The sequence below is a fragment of the Calliphora vicina genome, chromosome 1, assembly GCF_958450345.1.
Source record: "Calliphora vicina chromosome 1, idCalVici1.1, whole genome shotgun sequence".
Taxonomy (NCBI): Eukaryota; Metazoa; Arthropoda; class Insecta; order Diptera; family Calliphoridae; genus Calliphora; species Calliphora vicina.
The window spans coordinates 105,501,649-105,522,228 of record NC_088780.1 but is presented as its reverse complement, the minus strand read 5'-3'; the positions used below and the strand labels follow the sequence as shown (position 1 = coordinate 105,522,228).

General features: G+C 32.4%; 2 protein-coding genes across 2 annotated transcripts in view; one reads left to right on the top strand and one right to left on the bottom strand.

Moving 5' to 3' along the window:
* Lrrk (Leucine-rich repeat kinase) overlaps nt 1-4,749 on the top strand; it is a 12,703-nt gene extending 7,954 nt beyond the window's left edge. The window contains exons 9-16 of the mRNA XM_065515391.1: nt 12-275; nt 334-1,017; nt 1,079-1,857; nt 1,956-2,112; nt 2,185-2,509; nt 3,129-3,711; nt 3,827-4,259; nt 4,339-4,749. Of these exons, the coding sequence (XP_065371463.1) occupies nt 12-275; nt 334-1,017; nt 1,079-1,857; nt 1,956-2,112; nt 2,185-2,509; nt 3,129-3,711; nt 3,827-4,259; nt 4,339-4,569 (3,456 nt within the window). The 3' untranslated portion in view covers nt 4,570-4,749. The remainder of the gene's footprint in view (nt 1-11; nt 276-333; nt 1,018-1,078; nt 1,858-1,955; nt 2,113-2,184; nt 2,510-3,128; nt 3,712-3,826; nt 4,260-4,338) is intronic.
* LOC135952005 (uncharacterized) lies at nt 4,743-20,580 on the bottom strand. Its single transcript, XM_065501782.1, has 28 exons — nt 20,310-20,580; nt 20,088-20,248; nt 19,206-19,613; nt 18,175-18,382; nt 17,602-17,765; nt 16,897-17,127; nt 16,630-16,833; nt 16,488-16,572; nt 15,990-16,266; nt 15,711-15,912; nt 15,403-15,643; nt 15,232-15,344; nt 14,867-15,016; nt 14,622-14,803; nt 14,126-14,262; nt 11,945-12,105; nt 11,475-11,882; nt 11,216-11,414; nt 10,928-11,091; nt 10,621-10,851; nt 10,356-10,559; nt 10,209-10,293; nt 7,165-7,441; nt 6,889-7,090; nt 6,590-6,827; nt 6,417-6,529; nt 5,458-5,607; nt 4,743-5,362 (listed from the first exon to the last, which is right to left on the bottom strand). The coding sequence occupies exons 1-28, from the start codon at nt 20,437-20,439 to the stop codon at nt 5,201-5,203; spliced, it is 5,487 nt and encodes a 1,828-aa protein (XP_065357854.1). The 5' UTR covers nt 20,440-20,580; the 3' UTR covers nt 4,743-5,200.

Below are 20,580 nucleotides of genomic sequence, written 5' to 3'. Positions count from 1 at the left end.
TTTTTTTGTAGATTTCTCAGCGTACTCGTGGTCGTAACTTAAATTTAGGTTGTTCCGTTTCGAATGAAATCAATTTGAATAGTTTGTTTTATAAACCGTTGGATAACAACAGCAGCACCTCAAATAGCGATTCCAATATTTTGGAAATGGGCCTTAGGCGTATTTTACTAATGACCTATTTTCCTTCGGGTTTTTGGTCTCGTTTGATAACCAGACTTTTAGCAGACGAACAGCTAACAGAAGCAATAAAATCAGCTTATGTACCCTCGAATGATGTATGTTATTTTTAAAAATATATTATCTTAATAGTTTACAACATTCGCTCAATTTCAGCAATCTCTTGATTTCGATTTGCGTACATCTCTGGAACATGACACCCAATGGAATTTATGGCAAACTGGTGTGTCGCTGTATTACGGCCCCATATTGGTGTTCAAAATCTGGGAAGTCCCATTTCAATCGGCCGTCAATACCCAACCGTTTCGTAATACTAATAATCGTTTCAAACTTAAACTCGATGGTATCTGGAGCGATATAAATTTATGCAATTCTAGCATATTGGAAATTTATTTCCCTCTCACACACATAAATATACTGCAAGAAATCGACGATGGCGACAGGCAGCATTTGGCACGAATTGAACCAAATATGCCAGTTATTGCTAAACTGTTGGCGTTATCTGTGGATCATATTGATTTGTTGCTAGAAGATTGGTATCCCTCATTGGGTACACGTTTCGTGCACACGTCAGAGGGTCGGTTTTTAATAACTCGCCTGGTAATGTGTCCAAAGTGTTTGAAAAAGCTGGCTTTAAATGGCAAAAAATCGGATAGCAGTGATGGCGGTTCCAATGGTGAATCTTCGGATAATTCAGGGGCAATGGGTGCTGTTGGTTACACGAATAAATATCGAGCTAGAAGACCTTTGTATTTGCACAATGACAATAATGAGGATGGAGCACTCAATGTTTTTTCGGCTTATTTAAATGCCACAGCAAAAAGGGAAAGAAGATCGGAAGTGAGTTTTTATAAAGATAATCATATATTGTGAATTATTTGAATTATTATTTTACTTCTAGGATTCCCTTTGTTCAGATGCAGATTCTGGTGTGGGTCCCGACTCTGCCGGCTCTTCGCGTAACACCTCTGTAGATAGTCATCCTTTATACAATATACCCGATATATCAAATGTCTGTTATACGTGGATGATAGAAGAATGCATACTGTCCGTTTATAATCAAAACAAAATCTCTTGTCCTGTTCATCTGGAAATGCACATGTTAAATTTAGCTCCTGATGTAATATTTGCTGACATACCAGACAAGTATACCATTAATTCCGAGAGCATTATAAAAGGTTCCCTATTAGGGCGAGGAGCATTTGGTTTTGTTTTTAAAGCCACTTGTAAAATCAGAAATTCTCGTTCCTTTAGAGCGGTGGCCATGAAAATGCTGCAACCTGTACCGCCAGGCCCTAGAGCAAAAGAAAGTGCTCTAATGGCTTATAAGGTGGCTTTGGGCAAATGGGATCGTGATCCTTTACAGCATGCTTGCAAGGCTTATTGTACAGCCCGACAAGAACTAGCTGTACTATTGACTCTTAAACATCCCAATATTGTGCCACTGGTGGGTATTTGCATAAAGCCATTGGCTTTGGTCTTAGAATTGGCCCCTATGGGTGGTTTGGATTCCATTTTGCGACAACATCGTCGCAGTGGTGCTCATATAGGACCTCACACATTTCAAATATTGGTGCTGCAAGCTGCTCGTGCTATTGAATATTTGCATCGTAGACGTATTATTTACAGAGATTTGAAATCGGAAAATGTTTTAGTGTGGGATTTCCCACAGCCTCATGCGTAAGTATATGTTATATAGGCCTTCAACATGATCAACATATTTGGATAATATTTGACATGTTTGTTACATTTTTAAAATAAATTTGTTTTTATAACAGCGAGGATAGTCCACGTAATAGTGTCCACATTAAAATTGCGGACTATGGTATAAGTCGTCAAACGGCTCCTAGTGGTTCTAAAGGATTTGGTGGCACCGAAGGTTTTATGGCTCCGGAAATTATACGCTACAATGGCGAGGAGGAATACACCGAGAAGGTATTGTTGTCATTGAAGAGTTAATAACTTGATCCGGATTCTTTTATTATTTTCATGTTCTTTATGTAACAGGTTGATTGTTTTTCATTTGGTATGTTTATTTATGAGAACATAAGTCTACGTCAGCCATTTGAGGGTCATGAATCTATCAAGGAATGCATATTAGAGGGCAGTAGGCCAGCTCTCACACAAAGAGAAACACAATTTCCCACATATTGTTTGGACCTAATGGTGTTATGTTGGGATGAACTGCCTAAAAAACGGCCAACAGCCAGTCAAATTGTGTCCATACTAAGCGCTCCTGAGTGTATACATCTTTTGGATGTTATCGCTCTGCCGTACAATGATAAAGTTGTAAGCGGAGCGTTTAGTTATAATAGTACAACTAATACTGAAGGTAGGTTTTATTTAATTGTTATTGTAATTTTACTAAATATGGGCATTTCCACAGAAAGCTCCACCATGATTTTTCTAACATTATATTAAAAAATTTCTAAATTTTAATAATATAATGTATTGCTAGGTAATCTTAGTTGTTATCATGAGAAAATTTTAGTGAAAACTGAAAATATATTTTTTCTTGCTCTGCTATTTTTTTATGACATTTTCTCGTTGTTTACATATTTATATCATGATTTCATATCTTATAAAATTTCGACATTTTCGAAGCAAAAACAAACTTTGTAGTTTTATACTATAATGTTCAATAACTAAGTTAGAGTAAATGACAGATATGTACTCTTCAAAATTAAACGAAAACCGCGTTCATCTATTGTAAATACCGCAATAGTTTTTGTGAAAAAAATATAAGATTTTTGTGTAATATAACGTTTTTGATTAAAAAAATTACGTTTTTTTTTTTGTAAAAAAAGTATGTTTTTTTAAATACGATTTTGTTGCGTATTTTGTATAAAAAAAGATTAAATAAAATGTCATGCCTTTTGGGAAATGTGATACATAGTTGTTATCATAAAATTTAATTATATATTTTATGTCTTCTTTTTCTACTCTTCCAGATGATACGTCCGGTCTAGAATTATGGTTACCTGCTTACAACTCACACATAGATATTTTAGATACCACCCTACAAGGTCAATTTTTACAATCGAGTAGTATTAAATGCACAAATAAATTTTCACCCCAAGACCAAAAATCACCGCGCGTCGAAGATGCCAATCACAAATCTTCCTCCGCGTCGCCCATCAATACGCCTTCCTCCCTGCAAGCCGGCTCATCAGGCTCATCGTCTCGCACACCCTCAGCTACACGTTTGCCAAAAATCAATATGCTGTGTAGTTGCATTATTGAACAAAGCATATGGATTGGTGATGCTTCCGGTACTCTACACTCCTATAGTCTGTCCGATTATAGTCATATATTTTCATATATACTGGATCCAGCCATCAAATCGCCGCTTATAACACTTGTATATTTGCGTGATATACAACGTGTGGCTGTAGGGCTACACAATGGTCGAGTGTTTCTGGTGGATTCGTCTAAGGTGCCCTCAAATTGTGCATTTGCCGAAGGTTCGTTTGTTTTGACGGAAATTTGTTCGGGCTTGATCTTGCATTGTTCGTGTGCGGTAATGATTGAGGGGTAAGTCTCAAAATAAATAGGAATTCGAATTAATAATTTAAAAAATTAAGCCAGCAGCTTTATAATTAAATTTTTTTCACAAAAACGTAATTTATTGAATTTTTCGTTGCTTTAGCACTTATGAATTGTGGTGCGGTGAAATGGCTGGTAAACTCAATGTATTTCCTCTCAGCAAAACGGGAGTATGCGGTCATCAGGCTTTATGTCACAGTGATGAACCAAATGCCATTGAAGATTTAAAGGTGGCACGAATGTGCAGTAATGAATCTTATGTTTTTACTTGTCTTTATCCTGGTTTTATGGTTTATCAATGGCATGCCATCAATAAACAAATTGAAAATAAATTAGATTGTTCCAAACTCTTGCCCTGTTCGGAATCATTAAAAAGCATAGCTATAGACGAACATCTTAGTCTAATAAAATGTCAAATTTCTGCTCTCTGTATACATGGCAAGGAATTGTACATTGGCACCACATGGGGTTGTCTAATTATAGCTGAAGTGAATACTTTACGACCAATTACCGTTTTTCGACCATATGAAAATGAAGTGAGTTTCATTTAACATTAAAACGTTAAACATATTTTGTAATGCTCATTTTCTTTATGTTCATAATTCACTTTTACAGATCAAAACCATTATAGCTGTACCAAATCAAAATGTACCTCTCATAGCCACCGTTGGCAGGCGTTATCGTTCGCTAATCTCTCGTTATATGGATTCAGTGGAATCTTCTTCAAGACATATGGCTACACCCACTCACGCCTTTGAACATTTGAAAAATCAATATAAAAATCAACCACAGGATGTGGATAATCATATACATGTTTTGTTGTGGAAGGCAAAAAATTGGACATAAATTTTAACATAGAAATATCAACAAGATTCGAATATTACGATGTTTTTCAAAACACCAGCACTACATCTACTATTATGCACCCCTCTCTTATATAACTTTGTAACACATTGATACTCATTTATGAACAAATTTTTATTTTTAACACAATTTCTTTCTAGTGTTCTTTTTAAAACAAAACCATTGATTTGTGTCTTTAAGAAGTTTATACCTACAAGTTGCTTTCTATACAAAAGTGATTTAACAAATAATTTTATTTTTCTTATTAACAAATGCAAATCAAGGTTTTATAGACAATTAACAGTTACCAATTGTTTTGCATTATAATTTTACAAACATATATGTAAACAAATATCAGAATTTGTCGAATTTTAACTTTTCTCAAATTATTGTATTTTCCTTATATGTTTACTAATTCTTATACATTCGATTAATATTTTAGCAGTATTTTTTATAAATTTCTTTATAATATTTTAAGTATTTATTTATTTATTAATTTAAAGTTTATTTGATTTTGAAAAATTATGTTAACATTCATTCCATTTATGTATTTTAAAAATAATAAACAAAAACAAACTTTTAACTTTTTAAAAGCTTATTTTGTAAAACAACTAAATATTAAGCATTGTAATTGTTAATTATCTATGGTATTTATCTCAGCATCTAACGATTCTATATTTATGGATGAGTTGCGGCTGCGTGAATAAATCGAGGCGGAATTTTTCAATTCTCTGGTGTAGGTGGTAAATTCCAAAACAAATTTAAATTCTTCTGCAAATGCTGCCTTTAAAGGTACCTGTTTTAAACAAATATTTATTATTTATTAATTTTGTTTCTTTTCATTTCATTTGTTGTTTTATGTTTTATTTGGAAATTTATATATATATTTACCCTGTAACTTCGAGCCTTGCGAATAACAAAGCAAATCCAACTTATTATGCCATGTATCAATGCCATGCCACTGCCAAACACTAATACCCAGTAAATACCTTCCAGATTTTTCATATTCAGGGGATTGGCATCACTTTGTTCTTTTTTCGACTGTAAGTAATATAAAAATAATTATTTCAGTTACTAAATATAATGTTATAAATATGATGTTTATAAATCGGTTATTCCTAGTAAAAAATAAGTATTTCCGAAGAGGCTAAAAATTAGAATTTGAAATTTGGAATATTGTTATTTATTTATTGGCCAATAAATAAGACTTGCATATTAAAAACAAGTATGAAAGTATGGTCGGTCAAGACCCACCCTACACTTAGTAATTGAGCAAAAACATTTTCCTTTTAAAATTTCCATAATTTATTTTCGTGAGTGATTTTTGGAGGTGGTTCTTATATGCGAGCTATGACCAATTATGGACTGATCACCATGGAATTAGGTCGTGTGATTTATGTTGAATTCTATGTGAATACCAAAATTTTTAAGAGTTTTTTGCTCGTTAAAGTGATTTTCGGAAGTGGGCCGTATGTGGGAGCTATGACCAATCATCTTCATGATGATGACATGACTTCCGTATATATAAAACTTATTTGGAGCGAAACACCGTGAAACATCCATTCTAGCGGTGTGAAAAATTCCAAGTCAGGGTGAAATTACTAGGCCAGTATAGTAAAACCTCCAAAGGGTTTGGCGTTCTCAGCCCAAAATTATCTTGTATGACCTTTTATATTTTTCCTTAACTTGAAGCTTTTCAGCTATAACTCAAGAAGAATGGATGATATCTCATTTCATTGGAGCTAAGACTTAAATAAATAATTTTTATTAATATATCCATGTAAAAAAATCAAGGAGTTTTAATTTTTTCGAGAAATCGTTATTTCAGTTTTTATATACCAAATACTTACCGCACATATGCCAGCTCCCACTTCGTTCCACCATTTATTTTTCATTTTGGCTAAAACACCTTGTTCCTGCAGCTCTAATAAAGCATTATTAAATTTATCTCTATAAGCCCAATCTGAAATTATTTAAACAAAATTAAATTTATATTCATTTCTAATTTTTAATAAGACCATACTTTTTCTCATGGCAATCCCATAACCCTTTTCATCCAATGCATCGCCTATTTTCTTCAAAGCACATTCTCGAACCGTATTGTATTCAATAGTGGTCGATTCCATAAGAAAAGCATATTTGGGTTCAATATCTTTGGCATCTTTAACACGCTTGACACCCTCTTCATTATTTTCAGTTAACAGCTCCGGATGTTTATTCATAAATTCATTCATTTTTATATAACGTGGATCGGCCGAGGTCTAAAAATATATAAACATTCATAGATTATAAAATTTATTATCAATAGCTATTAATAATTACCATAAAGAAATTTCTTGTGGAGCCAGTACTCTTGGCACCATACACCACACCTTCTTTATTTTCCGCCAAATCATCAACATTTTCAATTAATACTTTAGGTGATTCAATGGTCAAAAACGCGGCTAAATTGGCGGTATAAGATGAAACCATAATCAGGGTGAAAAACCACCATATGGAAGCCATAGTTCTCACTGACAATGCTCTAAAATGTAAGTATTTTTTGTTGGCATTCAAAAAAATCTTCATAATATTTAATGATTTCTATTTGTTTATTACTTAGGTGCTATTTCAGAACCCTGCTGCAGCAGAGCTCCCGTTGTAAACCACAGCGAATTACTTAAAGTAAATTGATTTTCCAATTCGGTGGGCTCTTCTATACAAGGATAAGGATTGTCCCATTCTGTGGGCGATAAACGACCTAATATATAAAATGACAGCGCCACTCCGATGAAAGCCAAGCCCAAATATTCCCAAACATCTTTATTGAAGGGGTCCATGAAGGAAAATGTATCTGGCGCTGCTTTATGGGGTTTTAAAAATAATATCGCAATACCTTTGGGAGTAAACATATTTAAAAGGTAAGAAAATATACATATATGTATCAGTATTATTAAAATGTAATTAATAATTTTAACCCATATAAAAAAAACTGATAACACTCCTCAAATTTTATTATTAATTCTATTAAAAACCAACTATTTTTGTCCTAATGGCATTTAGCCAAATATATACGAAAGTAAGGGAAAGTTCAGCAGACTTAATTATACAATAATAAACATGTAGTACATTAGAACGTACTACGTTACAAGCAAAAACAAGTAAGAAAGTATGGTCGGCCAAGCCCGAACATATAATACCCTACACTAAGTAAAAGAGCAAAAACATTTTTCTTTTAAAATTTCAATAATTTATATTTTTGAGTGATTTTCGGAAGTAGGCCTTATATGGGAGCTATGACCAATTATGGACCGATAACCATGAAATTAGGTCGTGTGATTTATGTCTATACGAAAGTTATTTATGTTGATTTTACTTAGTGTAGGGTATTATATGGTCGGGCTTGACCGACCATACTTTCGTACTTGTTTTTTTTTTGACGAATGGCGACCCCTTTTTAAATTTTTCGTTATATCTTTGGCTTTTACAGTCGGATCTTAAAGTATGATATATCAATGTTTTTGTCTCGAGAATACCAATGTTTTGCTCTAAGGGCCATTGACCTCAAGTATCCCGTTTTACTATTTATCCACCAGATCTGTGTTTCTACCACCCTAATGTACGACCCTGATGTCAGAAAATTAAAGCTCGCAAGAAATCATTAGATAAAACGATAAATGTAAAAAGGCGACCCCTACGTTCGTCAAAAAAAATATATTAGGGGGTGTACGGGGAATTTTTTTTGAGATACGGTCTTACAGTGGTTGACAATACAATAGAAACTTTTCCAAATATTCAGTTAATAGGTCACAATTATATTGTGAAAATATAAAACAAACTAAAAAATATTCATTATTATGGTATTGACAAAACAAGAGAAACTAAGATTTCATTTTACCAAAAACTGTCTGGTCCTTTTAGTGGCTCAGATGGATTGATCCAATTATAAATTTTAATCTACCTTGGCTTCTTTAGCGACGACGAGAAACCCAATGTTTTGACTGCTGTTTGGTATCTGTTCACGCTTCGTTCACGGTTACGAAACAGAGCAAAAATTCGCGAATTTGTCACACGATTGCGTATGTGGTCGATTGTGAACAAACGCGGCACTCATCTTGCTTAAAGCTTTCTCATAAACAAGTGATCATTGAAAATTTAAACAACATGAAACACAATGAAATTTAGTAAAACGGTTTTTTATCATTGAAATTGATGGTGCAGAGTTCCTATAGTATTTATCATGCTTAGTTTGAGTGAAGTTTTTTAGTAAAACGGTTTTTTATCATTGAAATTGATAGTGCAGAGTTCCTATAGTATTTATCATGCTTAGTTTGAGTGAAGTTTTTTTTTCTGCAAAAAAGAATGCTTAATGAGTACACGAAAGTTTGGCTGTTTTAAGAGGAGTCAACTGACAGATGCTAGGAACTGTGTTGCCCTTTAAGTAAAGAAGTGGAAAATATAAACATGACGGGCTTATAGACCCACCCTCGTAGCATCTCTTATGATATTAATTGCAATGAAAAACATCCCAACACCACAATATTTCCATCGCCATCCAATCATTGTCGGAATCGGTTTTGAAAACGACTCAAAAAGTACATTGGTCTTGTGAAATCGAAAGTTATTGGTTTTATCTTCGATATAGTATTAAATACTTTATCGATTAAACAAAAAATTACATTCGATTTCATAAGTCAAATGTACTACTTGACTGTCTTATTTGTGTATTTGGGTTCCAATATATTTGGATTCATTCGAAAAGGGAACATTCCATTTCTGTCTCATCCAGTTTAAATGTTCTTTGGCAAATTGTACACAAGCGGGGCGATAGCAACCCATGCCAGCCTCATTTGCCTTGCGGCTAATAGTTCGAGAACTAATATCCAATTTTAGATTATTTTTAATCTCCCGGGAAGTAATTTTTTTAAATTTGCAACCCATGCCAGCCTCATTTGCCTTGCGGCTAATAGTTCGAGAACTAATATCCAATTTTAGATTATTTTTAATCTCCCGGGAAGTAATTTTTTTAAATTTGTTAAACTCTTGCTATATAATTATCTTGTCTTAGGGTAGTTTTACGAGGTCTTCTTGCATAACATTAATGTTTTAACATTGTTTCTTGAAGAAATTTAAAAGATACCACTGTGTTGTCAATGCTAATAAGGGAGAATCCATATCAAAACGGACATAAATCTGATATTTTCGGATTTGACATCTTCGATTTTAATGAAATTTACCACACATATTGCGGTTCCAAAGGGTTCCTCAAATCAATGACGTTTTTATAGTCAGAATATTGACATCTTTGGCTTTAAAATGGAGACAAAAATTATGCTGGTCTTTGAGTAGTTTCAAAGTTATGCGCAGTTATGTGTGTATAATTTTAACAAATTTTTCAATTTTCAAATTGCGATATATTTACATCGGAATGAGTTTCCATTGAAAACGTCACCGATATGAGAAACATAATGGATATATTATGTATGTGGTAAATTTCATTAAAATCGGAGATGGTAATTAAAATTAAGGGTAATATTTTAATATAAAACTTAAGAATTATACATTTATATTTGGTAAAAGGTAAGATTATATAGTTCAGTTTTCAAAAACAGTTTTAGATATTTCGTTCTGCAATAAAATAAAAATATAAAGACCATTCTTACCCAAATTCATGAAAGGTATAGTAAAATCTATAGCTTCTTCTCTTTCTGAAGTAATAGTCAAATCGGTTACAGCCAAATCGGCACGCTGAAATTTAATGTTTAAGGTTTTCAATAATATTTTCATAGGAAACTTCAACAACAACTTACGCCTTCCATAATTTCCTTTAACATCCCCGTCGACACATTAGAAGTCTTGTTAAATGTGCCATAATTGTTACCGCCATTAGCAAAAGTATAATTGAAACCCAACTTACCAGATAATTCCTTAATCAAATCCACACTATAACCTTCATATTGACTATTGCCATCCAATTTTTTATGACTTTCCACTAAACTGGCATAGGGTTTATTCTAAAGAAATAATCTTTCATAATTATAACAACAATTTCTGTAAATTGTACGTTAAACTTACCGGCACCGAAAGTAATATAATAAAAGTTTTATTGGCCAATGAGTTGTCCACATTTTCAAATACCGCATTTGTAGGGGCAAACCGTAGACTTGTATAGTTATTGGTTTCATCCCAAGAGCCCACTTGAACAATGCCAGATGGCTGTAATTCAATGACATCGAAAGTAAATCCCTTTCTAACATTGCCCTCAAAGTAAATGCGTCCAGTTAAAGTGTTTTCATGTATATTAAGCTGGAATTTGTGAAAAATACTAAGTATGTCTGTATGTATTTATAAAAAAACAAAATATCATATCAATAGATCATACCGATCTCATATAATTTTTAAATGTGGAACCATCATCTCGTACACTATCACTACGATCGGTGCAATTTAATGGAGTTGGTTTCAGCGGAATGTGATTGGTAGTTTCGGCAAATAGTTGAATGGCATCGTATGTTAAAGCCATTTCCATGGTTATGGGACAGGAACCTAAAAATCCCAACAAACATTGAAAACTAATTTAATAATTCATTTTCTTATTATTCCACGAAATATAATCATCTGTTATCAATTAATAGAAGTTAATTTTTTGCAATTCCGCCATTAATCTTACCATTTTGAAATCCTTCACTAACAAATGTGTATCCTAATTTTTCCATTAGTTCCTTGACTTGCGGTTTTTCCGGGGAAAACATTCTTAAGCTGGTAATGTTGGCTTCGCTATATTTAAATTCTTCCAAATCGAATGAATGGAAATCTAAATTTGCTATAATATATTTATAATCCTCGTTTATGATGCCAATCTGTTGAGCCTGTAATTAAAAAGTGTGTAATTAATCAATTCAAAAACATTTTTACTTTTAACTGGCCACCTGTTTCAAGAACTCCGGCATAGTTTCCGTTGCACCCACTACCACAATACGATTATCCAATGATTTACGCACTTTTCTCAATACCGTCTTATAGTTGCCATTCAAGTTCAAATCATAACGCAATACCGTTATTACAGGACCATTTGCGCCATATTGAGCCATTAAAACATTCAATATATTCAAATATTCCGCCGATTCATACAGAAATATAAAACGTGACCATTCGAATTCTGTCAATAGTGAATATAACGCTTTTGCCAAATCGTCTTGATGGGGATATAAATTAAAGCCCTCCGCAGCTTCACCCATAAACGAGTAAAAATATGGTATATCCTTGGCATCGCATATGGACATTAGATGAAAGGCGGTGTGTTTGGATGATGGTCCCAATACTGCCCCAATCCCCGTCTGTAAATGTTCAAATGAATGTGTTAATGTTTAGGGAAGAGTTTAAAACAAAATCATACTACCTCCATCATGCGACATAGTTTTCCGTAACTCAAAAAAGAATTTCCATATGGTACTTGATCTCTGATTATAGCTAAAGCTGTTCCTAACTCCATATTGGCATTTTCAATGGCAAAATCCACTACAATATTCATTTCTTCATGCTGCTGATCGGTTAGTAAACCTGGAAATTGTAAATATTTTAAAATTTAATGAAATCTACAATACATCTAAAGTGGTTAATTAAGCCCCCCCCCTTGCTGGATTCATAGGTCTAGGTTTATTGATTTCAAAACACACAAAATACATTGAAATGAGAAATGTACCATAGAGTCCCCCACTGTAGTTGAATTATCACTTTATTTAAAACACACGTTCCCTATTCCCTCGCCAATATACATAAATACGATAATTTTAACGCCCTAAAGCTTCACATTTTTCAAAACCACAGCCATATTTTGATTACAACATCATTGCCATTAAATTTAACAGTTCTAACATGGCTCTAAATATCTATAACTTAAACTATACAACAAAATCAAAATTTTGACAGAGGAGACAAAAAAAAGAGCTCCTTTTCTTGAATAAACGATTATTGGCAAAGTTATTAGCGAATTTAAATATTTTGAGTTTTTCTATGAAACATCGATTTTTGGTCTGAAATGTGAGTGATCACAGATCGAGCTCCTTTTCTTGATTAAACGCTTATTGGCCAAGTTATTAACGAATTTAGATATTTTGAGTTTTTATATACAAAATCGATTTTTAGTCAGAAATATGAGTGATCACAAATCGAGCTCCTTTTCTTGATTAAACGCTTATTGGCCAAGTTATTAACGAATTTAGATATTTTGAGTTTTTTAATAAAAAATCGAATTTTGGTCAGAAATATGAGTGATCACAGATCCAGCTCCTTTTCTTGATTAAACGCTTATTGTTATTAGCGAATTTATTTATAGTTAGTTTTTATATAAAAAATCGATTTTTGGTCAGAAATATGAGTGATCACAGATCGAGCTCCTTTTCTTGATTAAACGCTTATTGTTCAAGTTATTAGCGAATTTATTTATAGTGAGTTTTTATATAAAAATCGATTTTTGGTCAGAAATATGAGTGATCACAGATCGAGCTCATTTTCTTGATTAAACGCTTATTGGCCAAGTTATTAACGAATTTAGATATTTTGAGTTTTTATATACAAAATCGATTTTTGGTCAGAAATATGAGCGATCACAGACCGAGGTCCTTTTTTTGATTAAACGCTTATTGGCCGAGTTATTAACGAATTTAGATATTTTGAGTTTTTATATACAAAATCGATTTTTAGTCAGAAATATGAGTGATCACAGATCGAGCACCTTTTCTTGATTAAACGCTTATTGGCCACGTTGTTAGCGAATTTAAATATTTTGAGTTTTTATATAAAAAACGATTTTTGGTCAGAAATATGAGTGATCACAGATCCAGCTCCTTTTCTTGATTAAACGCTTATTGTTATTAGCGAATTTATTTATAGTGAGTTTTTATATAAAAAATCGATTTTTTTGTATGGCAACGAATGAGTAATTTTATTTGTTATGTAATTTTATTTCATGAATATTTTCTCGTGATCTCGTTTTCATATTTTAATTAATAACACTCTGCTACAAAATAACACTTCCGAAACATCTATCTCTGAAATATGCTGGACTTTGTATGGTAATGAAACAAAATGTAATTAATGAATACTTCTTTTCCAAATTTGCTATCGAAGGTAAAGTAACAGAGATATTAGTGATTTTTAGTAAAATTTGAACTATTTTTTTTTCATGTTAAATTTTTGGGGTACTTTTTACATAAATGTGTTAAATCACTTTTGAGACTGTGTGTATATCTTTTGTGAATGAAAAACATTTGGGTTTATTATTTGTTTACTAAGATGGCCATATCTGTCCAATAAACACAAACAACATCACGTTTTTTTTTTTATTTCAAAATCCACTAAAGAGATCTTTCAACGTACATATTTCTTAAATACTTAATGAATTTTTACACAAACAAAACAACAACTAACAAAATATATTTTCATAAACATTGAGATACAACAATCTTAAAGTATATCCCATAGACGTGCAGACACGCGTCAGACAGATACAGTCAGGGGGTATTTTATATTTGTGTTTTCATATATAAATGTGAATGAATATTGAAATAATTTTGCTTACCTATTGTTATAATGTCTGATGATGACGATGCTATATCATCGTAATGGGAATAACCATATTGAGCAGATGTTGTTATAAAAAGTATTAAAATTATGGTCAATAATAAATAAATTTTTTTAAAATACATTTTCAATTTTCTTTTAAATTATCACGAGTATAGCATTTTCTTATTATTTTGGTGTCTAGAATATTATTTTCTGTTTTCACTAATTTTGTAGTAAAAATATCTTGTGTGTTTCCGTTATGTGAACGCTTTGAAGAGAGATGTTCTACTAAACTTAAAATATTTCCAGTATTTTTAGCCACACATATATTTAAAAGTGTTTTTTTTTTAAATTCCATGTGCATACATACAAATATTTTTGGTCAAAGAGAAAAGTTTTGGAAACCAAATTTTATTGAGTACATATTCAAAAAGCTTTATTTGCAATTTTTTAAAATATATTTTCTTCAAAAGTTTTAACATATAAAATAATAATTTTGTAAATTGCTTTAATTTTCTTCACTATCTTCCATACTGCCGTCTTCACTTTCTTCACCGGAATCCGTTTCAAAAGAATCTAAAGAAGAATGTCGACTTCGCGAATAAACCGAATGAGCACTTTTCAACATACGCACATTGTTGGTAAAATCAATTAACACTTTAAATTCTTCAAATAGGGCGTCACGGAAGGGAACCTAAAATGACATTTAAATATATTAGTTATTATTTTATAGATAAATTTGTTGGCAAATATTTACATCATAGAAGCGAGCCTTTTTGCTGACATTAAAACACCAATAAATCATGCCATAACACATAGATATTGCACTGCCCACAATTAAAACGTAGTAAATACCTTCCAAATTAGCATAATCCAAAGCGCTAACCATGCCACCATCTTTTTTCGACTGAAATAAGAAAACTAAATTGAATTTAAGATTTCTAGCAATATATACAAATTTTCAGGATTTCGGATAGAAATTATTTTCCTATTAAAAAAACTTTACGCACTGTGTGAGTAAAGAAAATGTCTTGCACTGAGATAATATTCCTCGTAATTTGTATGACAATTTTTGGACTTTTGTTTTAAATGTCTAATTGTTCTTTCTTTCTCTCTACTTACATTACAAACACCAGCTCCCACTTCATTCCACCATTTTTGTTTTAATTGTGCCAATACACCCTGTTCCTGCAACTCCAATAAAGCATTATTAAATTTATCACGATAAGGCCAATCTAAAGAGAAAACAGGATCTTTATTTACATCCTTAAAAGCTAAACTATTTCCATTTACTTTTAACCATAGCAATTCCATAACCCTTCTCATCCAAAGGTTCTCCCACCTTTTGCAGCGAGCACTCTCTCACGATATTAAATTCAATGGATGTGGATTCCATAAGGAAAGCATACGTGGCACCATTCGGCACATCACTGTCAACCACACGCTGTACACCTTCTTGATTTGTTTCGGTCAACAAGTGGGGATTTTCCAGCATATATTCATTCATTTTTTTGTAGATTTCTTCCTCCGAAGTCTATTATGGAAAATATAAAGTTAAATACAATTTGTTTTATATAATTACATAGATGTAGAATACTTACTAAAAAGAAATTTCTGGTAGAACCGGTCCGTTTTGCACCATATTGTACTCCGCCCTTATTGTCGGCCAAATCTTGAACATTCTCTAGAATTTGTGTAGGATTTTCAATGGTCAAGAAGGCAGCTAAATTGGCTGTATAAGACGAAACCATAATGAGGGTAAAGAAACACCAGATAGCGGCCACAGTACGTGTGGACAAAGCTCTGAAATTAAAATTATGATTTTAAAATTACTTGGATTATGAGAATAATTCATATTTTTTCATTCACAATCTACTCACTTTGGTGCTACTTCAGAACCCTGTTGCAAAAATGCACCCGTCGTAAACCACAATGAATTATTTATTGTAAATTGATTTTCCAATTCTTCAGGTTCCTCAATACAAGGATACGGATTATCCCATTCAGTCGGTGAGAGTCTACCCAAAACAAAGAAACATATGGACACACCTAAATAGGCAATGCCTAAATATTTCCAAACTTGTTTTGAGAAGGGGTCCATGAAGGAGAAGGTAGTGGGTTCACCTTTTTGAGGTTTTAAATATAAAATGGCAATACCTATGACAACAATGTAGAAAATAGCTAAATATTTAGTATGTAATTTTGACGTACATATGTTTAGAAATATATCCAGAACGCAGATCATAGAAAACTAATTTATAATGGAAAGTTTTCCATCAAAGATTGGAAAACCCAGCTCGAATAGTTGTCGACAGCAAAAAGAAAATCGCGTCTGAGCAATAATATTTCTGCTCTTAATCTTTTAATTAAATTCTTACCCAAATTCATAAATGGAATGGAAAAATCAATGACCTCTTCCCGCTCCGAAGTTATAGTCAAATCCGTTATAGCTAAATCTGCCCGCTAAAGAGTAAAACATAATTAATTTTAAAAGTATTCTTCTTCTTTTATTTTACTTACCCCTTCCACAATTTCCTTTAACATGCCCGTTGTTACATTGGTGGTCTTGTTAAAGGAGCCATAATTATTGCCGCCTTCGATGAAAGTAAAATTGAAACCCAAATTGTCGGCCAGTTCCTTAATTAAATCTATACCATAACCCTCATACTGGGCATTGCCATGTAATTTTTTATGACTTTCCACCAAACTGGCATACGGTTTGTTCTGTTTTAAGGTAAATATTGACATTAATCGGAATTTTAAAGAAATATTCTTGATTTGAGTTACCGGCACTGCTATTAACACCCTAAAGGTCTTGTTAACCATGGAATTATCATCCGTATCCAAAATTATCTTAACTTGAGCCGGTCTTTGGAATGTAAAATTTTTATTATCTTCCCAGGTTCCAACTTTAACCAGGCCCGATGATTGCAGCTCTATAACATCCAAAGTAAAACCTTTACGAATCGTGCCCTCGAAAAAGATGTGACCGCTTAAGGTGTTCTTTTCAATTAAAAGCTTTAAAGGGAAATACATAAGTCAATAATTTTATAATTTAGCGTTTCAAAAATGTTGTTTCCGATAAAATATAGATCGATAAACAGTTACGTTAAAATATCGTAACCGATATACAATCTACAATTACTATAGTATGTATACATATAATGTGTTAATAATTAAATCAGAACAAAATTACTGATATCCTTGCAATATCGTTACCGATATATAGTTACATAATTAATTCAAAATATCGTCACCTAAAAAATCGAATTTAGCGTTATCGTTACCTTTTAAACGTTTCGATTCGGTAGTTTATCTTTTGAAAATTTAAGTAAATATTATTAATAGTTAAATAGCTAGCGAAATCGCGTTATGCCTAAAATATAGCTACCGAAATAATCCAAAATATCGTTTTAGCCTATTGAAATAATCCAAATTATCGTTACCGCGTAAAAACGTTAACCAACCTTAATATTCCTTCGTCCAACTTACCGATCTCATGTAATTCTTGAAAGTAGAACCATCTTCCTGCACATTGTCCGCAAAAGCCGAGCAATTTAAAGTCTGTGGCATGTAGTGTATATGTTTCGTAGTCTCGGCAAATGCTATAACAGCATCATAAATTAAGGCCATTTCGGTGGTAATTGGACACGAACCTAAATAATTGTTTTAATAAATAATTTAAAATATATTCACCCTTATCGTTGTTGGCGTAAACGTCATACGCCTACGACAGTTTCGTACTAGATTAAAGAAACAGTTTGCATTTTATCTTTAACCTTCGCTTTACCAAAGGTTTTTTATGTACATGATTTACCAATACCCACCCGGGTGACACTACACTTTTATAAATATATGCGACGAACGAAATTTTAAAAAATTTAAAAAACCTTATAAAAAGTTTAAAATGTTTCTATTAAATTCTTTAAATCGAAACAAAATTAAAAAAAATATTAAACCAATAAAAACGATGTGGTGGGTATTGGTAAAGTGAAGGTTAATCTAGTACGAAACAGTCGCCAACCACGATAAGGGTGATTAATTACGAATTATGTTTCCATTTACCATTTGCTATCATTTCATTCTGTTCGATGTCATCTATAAAACCCAATTCCAGCATTAAATTTTGCACTTCAGGTTGTTCGGCCGAGAACAAACGAAATCCGGTAATATTTGCTTCACTGTATTTGTATTCCTCCAGGTCGAAGGTGTGAAAATCCAAATTGCCAATAATATACTTGTAGTCCTCATTAATTATGCCAACTTGTTGGGCCTATAGAAAAGTATATTCAGTATCTTTATCAGCAAAGGTCGCATCGGACTGGTTTGAACTTAATTAAATTTATACAAAACAAGCTGTACCGAATCTTGCTGATATAGGGGATAAGGTGAATTATTCACTGATTCTCACAAAAGTTTGTAGAAAGATTTAGTTAGGTTCATATAAAACTTAATCACGATATTTATTATTCAGCCTTATTATGCAAGGCGTAGTCGTTTTAAGACAGCGGCAGTTTCGTAGTAGATTAAAGAAATTATTCAACTTGTTTCATTAATCTAGTACGAAACTGTCGTTGTAAAACACCTACGCCTTACATGATAAGTCTGATTATAAGACAATTATTAATGTTCGAGTCATTTTCTAAGGGGGCCTTGTATGGGGACTGGATTCCCCATACTTCACTGTATAAAACAAACCTTATCAACAGAGAGTATTTGTCGAAAATGACAGCCAGCTAGATCCTTTCGTTTGTTTTCAACAGACGGACGAACATAGCTAGATCGTCTTAGAATCTAATGCGGACCCAGAATATATATACTTTTTGGTTCTACTACCAATATTTCGGTTGTTACAAACGTAACATACCAATACCACCATATTTTTTGATGGTGGTTTCTTTAAAACCAAATACATTGATTGCCTGTTGCGATACGAGTCAGATTTGTAGGTTTTAGGTTGAGCTAATCAGATAAACAATAAAATATATTGATATTTTGAGTACAAGAATGTAAAACCTGCACATCTGGCAAATAATGGAACAACGTTTTTATATTATACATGCTTATTTTAAAATAAATGAAGATATTAAACTTACCTGTTTCAATAACTCCCCCACCGAGGACGTCGATCCAACCACCACAATTCTGCTATCCACTGATTTGCGTACTCTCCTCAAAACCGATTTAAAATTACCATTTAAATTTAAATCATAACGCAATACCGATATAATGGGTCCTTTCGTGCCATACAATGTCATCAAGTCATTTAAAATAGTCAGATATTCGGAATTTTCATAGAGAAATATAAAACGCGACCATTCGAATTCCGTTATAATTGCATGCAAAGCCTTGGCAATATCCATTGGATGAGGATGGAGATTAAAACCTTCAATCAGATCACTCATGTGAGAATAAACATAGGGTAGATCCTTGCTATCGCAGACATTCATAAGATGTGTGCCAGTGTGTTTGGCTGTAGGTCCAAATATGGCACCAACGCCAGTCTTTAAAAGAAAAAAAGAAGAAAATATAGATGATGTATTCAGGTATGTGATGAAAAAGGATTTAGATGCATTTAGGTGTGATGTGTTTGTTTGAATCGTTTTGCCATATTAGTTTCAAATTCCAATTTGTTTCAAAGTGAAATTATCGAAATTAAATTTTCACATTAATTAAGGTAAACAAATGCAGAGTTGCTTATTTTGTGGTTTTTTGCTATACAAATGATACAAAATGGAAAATGGATTATGAAATCAATCGAAGTTCATCACACCTAAATCGTTTTTGAGATTGATTTCAGTTTTGAAAACGATCGTTTTTCATCACGTCTGCTTATTTAAATCAAAGATGTTTTCTGTTGCTCTTAAATGCATTTTGAGAGTTCGAGATCAACATTACCATTTAAAACAGGCATCATTTGTTGTATTTTTTGAAAAAAAAAACGATATAAGTGAAAATTGTACAGAAAATATACCAACCTGCATAAGTTTACACAAACGATTAAAACCCTGTATAGTATTGCCATAATCGATTTCTTCGTGGTAACCCATTAAAGGTACATTTAAGTCGGAATTTATAACCGATATGGCATAATCAAAGGTTTGTCTTAGCAGATCCGAGTTAACATCAGTAATTAGCCCTACAACAATTAAATTATAAAATAAACACTAATAAATAATTTAATATATGTATGAACTTACCTATAGGTATGTGATAATTGGACTCAGCCGGTGGAGAAATATCAAAATTGTCCCTAGATTCGTAACATGTTATAGGTTTTATTACAAACACTAACACTAAAATCAAAATATTTATATTCTTTAAATGCATTTTGAATTTAATAACATTTGTTTGTTTTCTTTTAAAACATTTTTCTTTTAATGTTTTTTTGAAAAAATTTCAATCTATTTATAACTTTGTGTGTGTATGAACGTGTAGTTTCTCGTTTATTTAGAACAAACACTAATTTTA